At 49.0% G+C, this 12,117-nt stretch overlaps 1 protein-coding gene across 1 annotated transcript in view; it reads left to right on the top strand.

Moving 5' to 3' along the window:
• LOC140392781 (rho guanine nucleotide exchange factor 10-like protein) overlaps window positions 1-12,117 on the top strand; it is a 241,350-nt gene that overhangs the window by 149,820 nt on the left and 79,413 nt on the right. Inside the window, 3 exon segments of the mRNA XM_072478416.1 lie at window positions 843-959; window positions 2,428-2,536; window positions 5,254-5,360. Coding sequence (XP_072334517.1) covers window positions 843-959; window positions 2,428-2,536; window positions 5,254-5,360 — 333 coding nt within the window.

Below are 12,117 nucleotides of genomic sequence, written 5' to 3'. Positions count from 1 at the left end.
CCACCACCGCCACACCTTGTCCACATTCGCCGCTCAATAATAATGAAGCAAGTTCAGTAACGCAGCCCTCCCCTACTGCCTCTGCCTCTGTAGCAGGGTCCTCCCCACCCTCGGCGCCTTCCCCGGCCATACAAAGTCAGAAAAGATCGTGTCCACCTTCCGAAAAAAGGACTTTGGTATAAAGTTCGGGAGAGCTTGAAAGATAAACTAGAACCTCGGCAGAATATTCATTTTCACCACTTGGACCCTCCCTGCCAGCGTTAAGTGCAGTATATAGCATGCATGGGTTTCTAGACATTCCCTGTTGACAGTATACTGGAGATGAAATGCAAATTTGGACCAATATTGGAAATGCTTGCATTTAATAGTCGTACATTTCAGTTTTGCTTGGGTGATGTATTGTATTTTGGATTGGATACACTTTTGGACCTGGAGCTCGTTCTTTCTAGTGTCATTGTGTACTTGACTCTCCTGCATAGGACACACTCCTTGCTTCAACTGTGCTTGCCCCACTCTTGCACTGAACATTTTAGAGTGACGTCCACCCCTGGTGCAGATGTCGCTTTCTGGTGCCAGCATGATCAAAGCAAGACTTTTATTGATCTTTGGTGAAATTGTAAAGCTAGCAGGGTTAGCACCTAAACCTGACCTCCAGCATCAACTTCATTTCTGTCTGCAGTGCTTGCACCCTGATGGTAGCGGTACTGGGCCTCCATTTTTGAATGTTAACGTCACCGTGTCTTTTCATACTACGTCACTAACTCTCATGCACTTCTATTCCTCTGCCACCCATCTTTATTTCTCTTTCTTATGCTCATCCTCTTCTCCTGGTTGCTGCTCAGCTTTCCCCGGATCTCAATAGACTGAAGGAGAAGTACGCCAGGACTAAGAGAGAATTCCTGGCCATGAAAGTCAGGGGCAGAGATGTACAGGAGCTGAAACAGCGGTATGACTGCAAGGTACCTCTCCACCTTTTCTACTTCTCTCAGGTTAGAGAATCCCCAGCGGCACTGGTACTGGGGAATGAGGCTTTTATGTTGCAGCAAAGGCTCCGGAGTCTGATCATAGGAGGACACTCAGCTCAGTTCCCTGTGGGCAAGGTGCCACAGGATGGCTGGATCGGAAGATGAGATGCTATAGCAATGGGGATGTATTCTGAGGTTGAAGAGTACAGAACGCTTCACTCTGCATCTAACCGATACTTGGGCAATGTTCCAGTTTGCAATACTGCTATTCCTTGGCTTGCTGATTTTTTTTTTTAATGTGGCAACGTTGCAGGTGCACCGGTTATTACATGATTCAGTGTAGCTCTTTGGATCCCCCATTTATGATTTTTTTTTAAAAATGGAGTGCTCTGTCTAATGTTTCAATTTCCCTGGTTTGCACATTGAAAAATGTCACCAAGGTGAAACAAATGAGTACAGGGCATTGGTGAGACTGCACCACGCTTAACACATACTGTTTTGACCTCCCCTCTTCAGTGTGGGGGAGAGGGAGAGGGAGCAGGAGGAGAGGGGTGGGGAGAGAGATACTTGCATTAGAAGTACTTCAGAGAAGGTTTCAGGCTGATTGAGACAAAAGGGTTGTCTTGTGGGAAAAGGTTGAGCAGGTTGGGACTACACTCGCTGGAGTTTAGAAGAATGCGAGGTGATCTTATTGAAACATGTAAGATTCTGAGGGGCTTGATTGGGTAGATGCTGAGAGGATGTTTTCCCACTGTGGGGGAATCCAGAGCTAGGGGGCACAGTTTCAAAATAAGGCTGAAGAGGAATTCCTTCTCCTCGGCAGATCATTAGCCTTTGGAATTGTCAACCCCAGAGAACAATGATGGCTGGGTCATTGAACATATTCAAGAGAGATTTTTGATCTGCAAAGGATTAGGGATGGAGCGAGGGAAGTGGGAGTTAAAGCCGCAGTCCGATCAGCCATGTGATCCCTTATTGAATAGGCGGAGCAAGCTCGATGGGCTGAATGGCCAAATCCTCTCCCAAGATCATAAGAAATAGAAGATGCGGTTTGGTGATGGAAATTGTGGGTTTTAGAAAGTTAGAAAATTAGAACTGGTAATAGTTCAAAAGTGTTTTTATTTCAACACTTGAAGATGAATGGCGAACCTGTAGAGCTTGTGTATTTAGATCTTTGAACTTTCTTTCCTTGTTTCTGCAACACAAAGTAATAACTGGGTGGGAGAAATTTGAAGCTAGAAATTATTTGTGTCACTCTGGACCTTTTCTTCATTTTTAAATAAAACTCGTCAGAACGATTCTGCTTGAAGTTTGCTTTTGGTTGGCTCTTTGTGAAAGAACAGTTTCCTGAAGGAGTGATCTCTCCAGATCGCGTCAACCTCCGTTTTATTGATGTCACTGGTAGGAAGATGCCAGCTCTGATGCACATGCATATTAACAGTCATATTATTCCTCACGCCAGATGCAGCAGCTAATGAAGGCGGCAAGGAACGGGACTAAAGACGGGCTGGAGAAGACAAAAAATGCCGTAATGCGTAAAGTATCATTCCTTCAAAAGAGAGAGCCTCAAGGTATTGCTAATTGGTTTGAATTGCATCCTGGGCTCTTTAATTATAATTAATACCATGACTTTCCAGTAAGATTCTAAAACGCTGGTTAGGCCACAGCTGGAGTACGGTGTGCCGTTCTGGTCACCACACGGTAGGAAGGAAGTGATTGCACTCGAGTGGATGCGGAGCAGATTCGCCAGGTTGCGTTTGCTGGAGTGTTTCCGGTATTGAGAGAAACCGGATGTGCTGGGGTTGCTTTCTTTGGAGCAGGGAAGGTTCAGGGAGGGACCTGGTTGAGGTGTACAATATTATGAAGAACACCGGTTGGATAGGAAGGAACCTTTCCTCCTTAGTGGAGGAGTCAATAACCAAGGGGGCATCTTTAAGTTAAGGGGCAGGAGGTTTAGAGGGGACATGAGGAAAAGCTTTTTCATCCAGAGGGTGGTGAGCGTGTGGAACGCATTGCCTGAAAGGGTGGTAGTGGTGGGAACCCTCGTAACATGATGAACACTTGAAATATCATAAGTGCTAGAAAATGGGATTAGAGTAAACAAATGCTTGATGGCCAGCGTGGACACGATGTACCGAGGGGCCTCTCTCCGTGTTGTAAAAACTCTGTCTCTATTAAGGTGGAAAATGTCATTCTTCTGTCTCGAGACTTCTTGGAAGATGCATTTTCTCCAGTGTTTTAAAGTTGTGTACAAACTATCGGACATTTTGGATCTTATTGGCTGCATTTGCGAATGAGTCAAAACTTGATAATCAGGACTTAACATCTTCTCAAATAGGGAAGATGGGCTAGGATTGTTGAGAGGCTCTTGTTGAAAAACCTGAAAGAGCCGTTGGCCCAACAAACCGCCCTTGTTAGTTATCTTAATCCTACCGCTATGTTTCGCTCTTTTCACCATGCCTTTTAACCCATTCCCACCATGCCTTTTAACCCATTCCTTCTTCTCCAAACATTTGTCTTCTTGCTTCCTTGTATGCTGACAATTGTCTTCCCTGAACGCTAGTTCCAGACTAATGCTCTGTTAACATGACATAGGGATCCCTTTTGCTGCCCTACAAAACAGCCTTTTTAAAAAGAAACTATTTTAAAGACGACCAAAATTTACAGCAACAAAACCATCAGAATAAGGAAGTTGGAGGGTTCCCCAATGATGCATTTGGAAAGTGTATTGTAGGGGTCGATTCCAGAACTGGGCTAAATAAGCAGCATTCATTCATGGTGAGGGCTACCGGCATTAGGAATGATATTTGGAATTCTGAGCCAGAGAGTGGAAGTTCAATAGGAATTCTGATTGCTGTCCAGAGGGACTCGAGTGCTTTCGAGCGGACTAACATCATGTGTTCACAAGGTGGTTGGGCAAGACCATTTGGCCCTCTTTCTTTTTTCTTTATCTACTGGAAAGAGCCTTTGGTTGCCTGTTCCTCGGATTTAACTGTGATTGCAGAGATTGTTCCTCCTTCACCTTAACAGGCAGCTCAGTTATTAAGCCCAGCTAGCGCTTAAAATATAGGTTGTGGCGTTCTTAATGGATGAGCAACCTGCTGACACCTGGGGCGAAATTGGCCTTCGATAGCGGTGCCAAGTAGGTGATGGTGAATCAACAACTTGTTCCACATCACACGTCGAATGGAAAAGAAAATTGGGCATAGTATACAGTGCCCGGTGATGCCTGTTTCTGAACGTGTGGCTGCTCTCTTCAGTGCTCGGGTAATCTAATCTGCAGAGTGTGGCTTTCCAGCTTGGCTGCAATTAGTTTTTCTTGTGCAATCTTATTGTCTTGCTCCAAAAATAGAGGTCTACCTTTTTAGGGAAGCACTCGCAGTAGTATTGCAATTAGGAGTTGCATTTTGAGTTTTGTCAACGACAAAGCAGAAGGCAGGAACTGATATTTTAAAATGTTAAATTTTCTGCAGACTTCAGATTTGCACTGAGACCATCTGCTTACACGAGTGAAGCCAATTTGGCCACCGTTCCTAATATAGTAAGATTACTTTTGTCTCTTTCATTACTGAATCATGCTGGCTATTTTCAGCAGCGCTTTTCGGCAGTGCGCGATGTTTCACCGATGGTCGCAATTCTTCATCCAGAAGTTTCGCCAGAGTCAGCAGCCAATTTTCCGAAACACGGGTCTGCCAATTGTCTGGTTTCTGTCCCCTCCCATCTTGAACCTGAACACCACAATGACTAACGATCAGTCATGGGAAGCTTGAATGATATTTATTTTATAAACTGAAATTTTCCTTGGCCAGCAGACCTACTTGGAGCACTGAACGTTGCTCCAGTTGACACCTGAGAACAGGATGGGTATCCAATTAACGCATCAAGGAATCTCTCTTTATAAACAGAAGCATAGAAACTACGGGCACTGGAAATTCGAACACACCAGAAAATAGATAGCATCTGCGGAGAGAGCCGATGAATGAACTCTTTTTCAGGTGTAGACTCGTGATCAGAACTGGGAGATATTTGAGATGGTACTCTTTTTAAAAAAAAAAAAAAAAAAAAAAAAAAATGTTGTTCAAGGGGAGGATGAGGGAAGAGGTACCGAGGACCATTTTGAGCTGCGAAGTGTTTTCCCTGCCCTCCTTTTTAAAAATTCTGTTCCTGGTTAAATGCCATTTATCTTTTAATGTCTTCCACCTTTTTAACACGCAAATTGTATGGAAATATAATATTGCCTCGCTTTCTTCCAGTGTTTGAAGTAATTTTTAATCCTGTTTTCCTTCAGATCAGTATGAGGAAGATGCTGCTGGATATCTCGATGTTCAGGTGTTAGACTCCAAACATCCCCCACCAGAGCTCAGCCCCATGCCGGCAGGGCTGACCTCTCAACAGGTCTGTAGCCTTGAGCGCTTCAACTCTCTCGGGGTTCTTTTTGTTTTAAATTTTATTCAAAGCATTTTCAAATTACTTGCAGAACACAAATAACCATCACCACAAACCATAATCCGAATACAAAACCCCTCCATGCCCTAACCCGATTTCTCCCTCCATACAATGTGGCGAGGATTAGTGGGAAGCCAGAGGATTGGGAAACCTTTGAAAGCAAGCAGAGGACAATATGGGGCTGGTTTAGCACAGTGGGCTAAACAGCTGGCTTGTAATGCAGAACAATGCCAGCTGCACGGGTTCAATTCCCGTACTGGCCTCCCCGAACAGGCGCCGGAATATGGCGACGAGGGGCTTTTCACAGTAACTTCAGTGAAGCCTACTTGTGACAATAAGCGGGAGAAGATGAGAGAAGATGAAATATGAGTGTAAGCTAGCTAGTAGTATAAAACTAGATTGCAAGAGTTTCTTTTCGAGAAGAGAGAGGAAAGGAATGGACATTGGATCACTGGAAACTGAGGCTGGAGAAGTAGTAATAGGAAACAAAGATGGCTGAGTAACTGAATAGTTACTTTGCATCAGACTTCACAGTGGAAGATACCGGTGGCGTAGCAGAACTTCGAGGGTCAGGGGGCCGAGGTGTGTAGTGGCCATCACGAAGGAGACGATGCTAGGGAAACCAAAAGGTCTGAAGGTGGATAAATCACCTGGACCAGATGAACTACACCCCAGGGTTCTGAAGGAGGTAGCTGAGGAGATTTTGGAGGTATTGGTGGTGTTTTTCAGGATCACTGGAGGCAGGGTGGGTCCCAGAGGACTGGAAAATGGCGAATGTAACGCCTCTGTTGAGGGGAGGGAGGCAGAAGACAAGAATCTATAGGCCGGTTAGCCTGACTTCAGTTGTGGTTTTAGAGTCTATTATTAAGGATGAGATTGCGGAGTATTTAGAAGTGCATGATGAAATAGAACTGAGTCAGCACGGATTCGTCAAGGGGAGGTCATGCCTGACAAATCTGTTAATTTTCCTCATTACGGTCTCAGAATTTTCAGACAAAGGAGAGCCAGTGGACGTGATCTATTTGGATTTCTAGAAGGCCTTTGGTAAGGTGTCCTGGAGCAGGCTGCTAAATACGATAAGACCACATGGCACTAGGGGCAGGGTACTGGCATGGATAGAGGACTGGCTGACTTGCAGAAGGTCAAGAATAGGGATAAAGGGATCCTTTTCAAGATGGCAGCCGGTGACTAGTGGTGTTCTGCAGGAGTCTGTGTTGGGACCACAATTATTCACGATATACATTAAGCATCTTAGGGCATTGTTGCTACGTTTGCAGATGGTACAAAGATATGTAGAGGGACAGGTTGTATTGAGGAAGCAGAGAGGCTGCAGAAGGATCTGACCAGGCTAGGAGAGTGGGCAAAGAAGTGGCAGATGGAATACAATGTGGAAAAGTGTGAGGTTATGCACTTTGGTAGGAAGAATAGAGACATAGACTATTTTCTAAATGTGAAAAGGCTTCGGAAATCAGAAACACAGAAGGACTTAGGAGTCCTAGTTCAAGATTCTCTTTAGGTTAACATGCAGGTTCAATTGGCAGTTAGAAAGGGAAATGCAATGTTAGCATTCATTTCGAGTGGGCTAGAATACAAGAGCTGGGGTGTACTGCTGGGGCTGTATAAGGCTCTGATCAGACCCCATTTGGAATATTGTGAGCAGTTTTGGGCCCTGTATCTAAGGAAGGATGTGCTGGCCTTGGAGAGGATCCAGAGGAGGTTCACAAAGAGGATCCCCGGAAAGGAGGACTTGTCATATGGGGAGCGGTTGTGGACTCTGGGTCTGTATTCGATGGAGTTTAGAACGCTGGTGCGGGGGAGATCTCATTGAGTCTTACGGAATAGTGAGAGGCTTAGATAGAGTGAATGTGGAGTAGGAGAAAATAGAACCCCAGGGCACAGCCTCAAACTGAAGGGTCGATCCTTTAAAACCGAGATGAAGAGGAATTTCTTCAGCCAGAGGGTGGTGAATCTATGGAATTAATTTCCGCAGAAGGCTGTGGAGGCCGAGTGTCTTTAAAACAGAAATAGATAAGTTCTTAATTAATAAGGGGATCAAGGGTTATGGGGAGAAGGCAGGAGAATGGGGATGAGAATCATATCAGCCATGAGTGTATGGCAGGGCAGACTCGATGGGCCGAGTGGTCTAATTCTGCTTCTATGTCTTGTGGTCTTATGGTCCCAGTTCCGAATTATCATAACACAGAATACAAAAATAACACCCAACACAGTAAAACGTTCCCAAGCACCACCCCGCTGACATTTACCACTCCTTCCACTGCGAGAAGAACCCCCCTCTGACTCCCTAAATGGCAAATTTTATCTCTTCCAAATGAAGGAATTCTGCCAAGTCACTCACCCACCCCGCCACTTTAGGCGGCTCTGGATCGCGTCACCCTAGCGAGATCCGTCACGGGGCTATCAGGAGGTAAAGGCCAACGCGTCAGCCTCTCTCCCCTGCACTTCGGGATCCTCTGACATCCCAAATATCTCCACCCATGGGCTTGGAGTCACCTTCACGCCCAGAATCTCCGGCACAGTCCCCGCAAAGGACTCCCAGAACTCCTCTAACTTCAGGCATGCCCAGAACATATGAGTTTGATCCGCCAGTCCCCTTAAGCACCCACATCTATCCTCTAACTCTTTCTCCTCTTTCCCCCCCCCCCCCCCCCCCACCCACCGCCGGAAAAGACCGACTCACCCGCGGCACGGTCATAGGTGCTCTGTGCACCACCTTAAACTCAATGAGGCGTAGCCTCGCACACGAGGAGATCGAATTTACCCTTCGCAGGGCCCCACTCCATAGCCCTGCCTAAAATACCTCACTCCTCCTCCCACTACCACTTTATATCCTCCACAGAGGGCCTCGCCATCAATCCCCCATATATGTCCTGAGATCCTGGGCGTGATTCTCCAAACCCCCGCCGGGTTGGAGAATCGCCGGGGTCTGGCGTGAATCCTACCCCTGCCGGTTGCCGAATTCTCCGGCACCGGATATTCAGCGGGGGTGGGAATCGCGCCGCGCCGGTTGGCGCCCCCCCCCCCCCCCCGGCGATTCTCCGGCCTGCGATGGGCCGAAGTCCCGCTGCTGGAATGCCTGTCCCGCCGGCGAGAATCAAACCACCTCTCTTACCGGCGGGACAAGGTGGCGCAGGTGGGCTCCGGGGTCCCGGGGGGGGCGCGGGTCGATCTGGCTCCGGGGGGTGCCCCCACGGTGGCCTGGCCCGCGATCAGGGCCCACCGATCCGCGGGCCGGCCTGTGCCGTGGGGGCACTCTTTTCCTTCCGCCTTCGCCATGGTCTCCACTATGGCGGAGGCGGAAGAGAGCCCCTCCACTGTGCATGCGCAGGGATGCCATGAGCGGCCGCTGACGCTCCCGCGCATGTGCCGCACGGCAAAGTCATTTCCGCCCCAGCTGGCGGGGCACCAAAGGCCTTTCCCGCCAGCTGGCGGGGCGGAAATCAGTCCGGCGCGGGCCTAGCCCCTCAAGGTGATGGCTCGGCCCCTCAAGATGCCTCGCCTTTGGGGCGGCGCGATGCCGGACTGATTCGTGCCGTTTTTGGCGCCGGTCGGCGGACATCGCGCCGATAGCGGAGAATCGCGCCCCCTATTTTAAAGTTCCAGCTGGGTGACCACAGAAGCGATGACAGTCAGGTTAGATCATTTTATCCCGCACCCCCCCTCAAAAGTCCGATACGCCTTCCATCTCTATGGCACAGGGGGGAGAGACCCTTCGCCCGTTTTGTTCGAGGCTGCCTCTCGAATGCCCGCTTTTCTGGCTCCAGAGTGGTGTAAAGAATCTGGGAGTGGCGTTTGCGGGCTGAACGCTGGGGTGGTTCCACTGTGCTTGGCCCGGTGGTCATTTCTGGACCTGTTTTGACTGATGTTTGGCAAATCCTCCATGTCTGATTTTGGCTCGGATGAGTCGACCTCCTGCATCTCCGAATTGAGGGGCTCGTCTGCCTCATTGGATATCACAGGTGGCTGCTCAGGAGGAAAGCGCATCACCGGTCATGGGGGCTTTGACTTGTCCTCAAGGACATGTAAGGCTCGGCTGCGGAGGTGGTCCATGTGTCTGTTCGATTCTTTACCTTGTACTTTGTACGGAGTACGAGGCTGGTCCTGATCATTTTACCACTGTCCTCGGAATCCACAACGCCCCGTCGGCTAAATTTCAGAAATAGACGTAGCGCCCGCCACATATTCCCTGATGGTCTGGATCTTCATTTTCCGGCATGTTCCTGCCGGTTGCGGACCTTTATCCCGATGTCTGGCAGGGCGAGTTTCAACCTCGTGTGCAGCTGATGATCCATTAACAATTGTGAGGGCGCCACGCCGCTGTTGGCGTGTGTTGTGTTCCGGTAATAGAAAAAGAAATGGGCCAGAAGCCAGAGGAGTTTTCGCATGCTGAGCATGTTTGTACTGACCATTTCGGCAAATCCATTGGATGACGTGTGGTAAGGTGCAGTCCTTAACATGGTGGATCCTGTTTTGCTTCAGAAAGTCGGCGAATTCCACACTCGTGAAAGCTGTGCCGTTGTCCGCTATCAACACTTCGGGAAGCCCGTGAATACTAAAGGTTTGCTTAAGCTGCTCCGTAGTGGTCCACAATGTCACCCTGGTCATTCAGTGGGCATCCATACACTTCGAGTGGCCGTCCACGATAATTAGACACATGGCCCCTTGAAAGTGTGCTGGGAAATCCACGTGGAGGTAGGCCCATGGTCAGCCTGGCCAAACTCCTCCTCATTGCCAGTGTAAAGTTCCAGGCTGGCGGCCACACTGAAGCAATGACTGTCCTAGTATATCACACTTCCTACTCCGCCGAAGGGTCTCCTGCGTGTGGGCCAGGCTATTTATGCCCCAAAGGCCCCTGATTTAAGGGAATGGCTCCGTTCCCTCATCTAGGGAGATCGTACTCGGGTAAGGCCACAGGGACTCTGAGGGTCCAGACTCCATGGTCTCCGGTCAGGTAATAACACCTACCCTCCCCTATCTCATCCTCAGACAGAACCGTTTCATGCAACGACGGTAACCTGGGAAACGTGGCCAACTCCTTCCACACACAATCCCTGACCTGCCAAGTTCTGAAACCCCTTGCCTCTCGGCAATTGGAACTCCTCTTCCAACTCTCCCAACTCCGCAAACATGCCCCTCACAAACAGGTCTCTGAAACACTCTTATCGCCACACCCTGAATGTAAAATCTAACCTTGCCAGGGTAAATCTGATCGCCACAGATCGGCGCCCACAATGACATGTCCGCCATCTTGAAATGTTGCTGGCACTGATTCCACACTTAAACACTGAAACCACCACTGGGTCAGCGGAGTAACTGGCTGGCGAGAACACGAGGCACCAATAGTTGTGCCCTCGCTCGTCCCTCCCCCCGAGGCCTCCTCCATCCGCCCCCATACCAACCTCTGCCCCACAGCCAACTTCCTGACCTTTTCAGCACTCGCCGCCCAGTAATAATTTGGCAAGCCCAGCAGTGCCAACCCCCCTCTCCACCGGTTCCTCCTCCTAATCCAGGGTACCTAACCTGCCCATATAAATTCCAAATTCGTCCTATTCAATCTTTCAAAGAAACATTTGGGTACAAAAATCGGGAGAATTTGAAAAATGACAAACTTTGGCAAAACCGTTGTCTTTACTGTCTGAACCCTCCCTCCCTAATAGCCAGCGACATCCCACCTCTTAAGATCCTCCTTCACTCCCTCCACTAAGTTCACCAAATTCAACTTATGCAATTGTAATACCAAAAATCTAACTCTATTCAACCAGCTGAAACGGTAACTTCTCCAAGCCCCTCCCCACACCCAAACATTGACCCCGAACACCTCACTCTTTCCTACATTAAACGTATACCCCACCCTGAGATTGATCCAAACTCCGCCCATGTCCCCATAATCGTATCATTACTCTCCAGTGGATCCGTGACATACAACATCAGGTCGTCTGCATATAGGCCGCTTCCACCCCGGCAAGCACCATATCGTCAAAGGTTCACTCGCAAATACAAAAATCAATGGAGAGAACGGACACTCCTGCCTCGTTCTCCGGTGCAGATAGATATACCGCCCCTACCCAAATCAACCGGTGCGTGTCAAGGTCCCGAACTTTCGCCAGCACCCCCTTCAATCTACATCATCCCAGTTGGGGGAATGGATGTTCACCAACACCATGGGCCTCCAGGTCACCATCACATATCTACCCACAGATCACCCACTATACTGCCAGCCGGTAAAGCCACCCTCTTACTAAGCAGCACCGCAACCCCCCTCATCTTCATGTCCAACCCTGAATGAAACGCCTGCCCCACCCAACCTTTCCTCCACCTCGTCTGATCCGCAAACCTCTGATGCGTCACTTGCATAAAAAACACCATAACTGCCTTCAAGCTCTTCAAGTGGCCAAAAACACGGGACCTCTTGATCGGCCCACTCAGTCCCCTAACGTTCCATGAGAGCAGTCTGGTCAAAGTGCCCCAGGCCCACCCTGATCAGCCACATCCATGTTTCAATGGACTCCTCCAGGCCATGTCCCACCAACCTCCTGGGTCCCCTCAAGATGGCCGACGCTATCTCCCCCCCCACCCCCCTCAACCCACAAACAAAGAAAACCAGCAGAACCCGAGAACAGCTCCCCTCCTCCCTCCACGGCTCCCCCCCCCCCCCCCCCCCCCCCCACCACCACCACTCACTTCCGTT

Source organism: Scyliorhinus torazame, chromosome 16 (genome assembly GCF_047496885.1).
Source record: "Scyliorhinus torazame isolate Kashiwa2021f chromosome 16, sScyTor2.1, whole genome shotgun sequence".
In the NCBI taxonomy this organism is placed as follows: domain Eukaryota; kingdom Metazoa; phylum Chordata; class Chondrichthyes; order Carcharhiniformes; family Scyliorhinidae; genus Scyliorhinus; species Scyliorhinus torazame.
The sequence above is the reverse complement of the archived record's forward strand: the minus strand, read 5'-3'. Positions and strand labels throughout refer to the sequence as shown.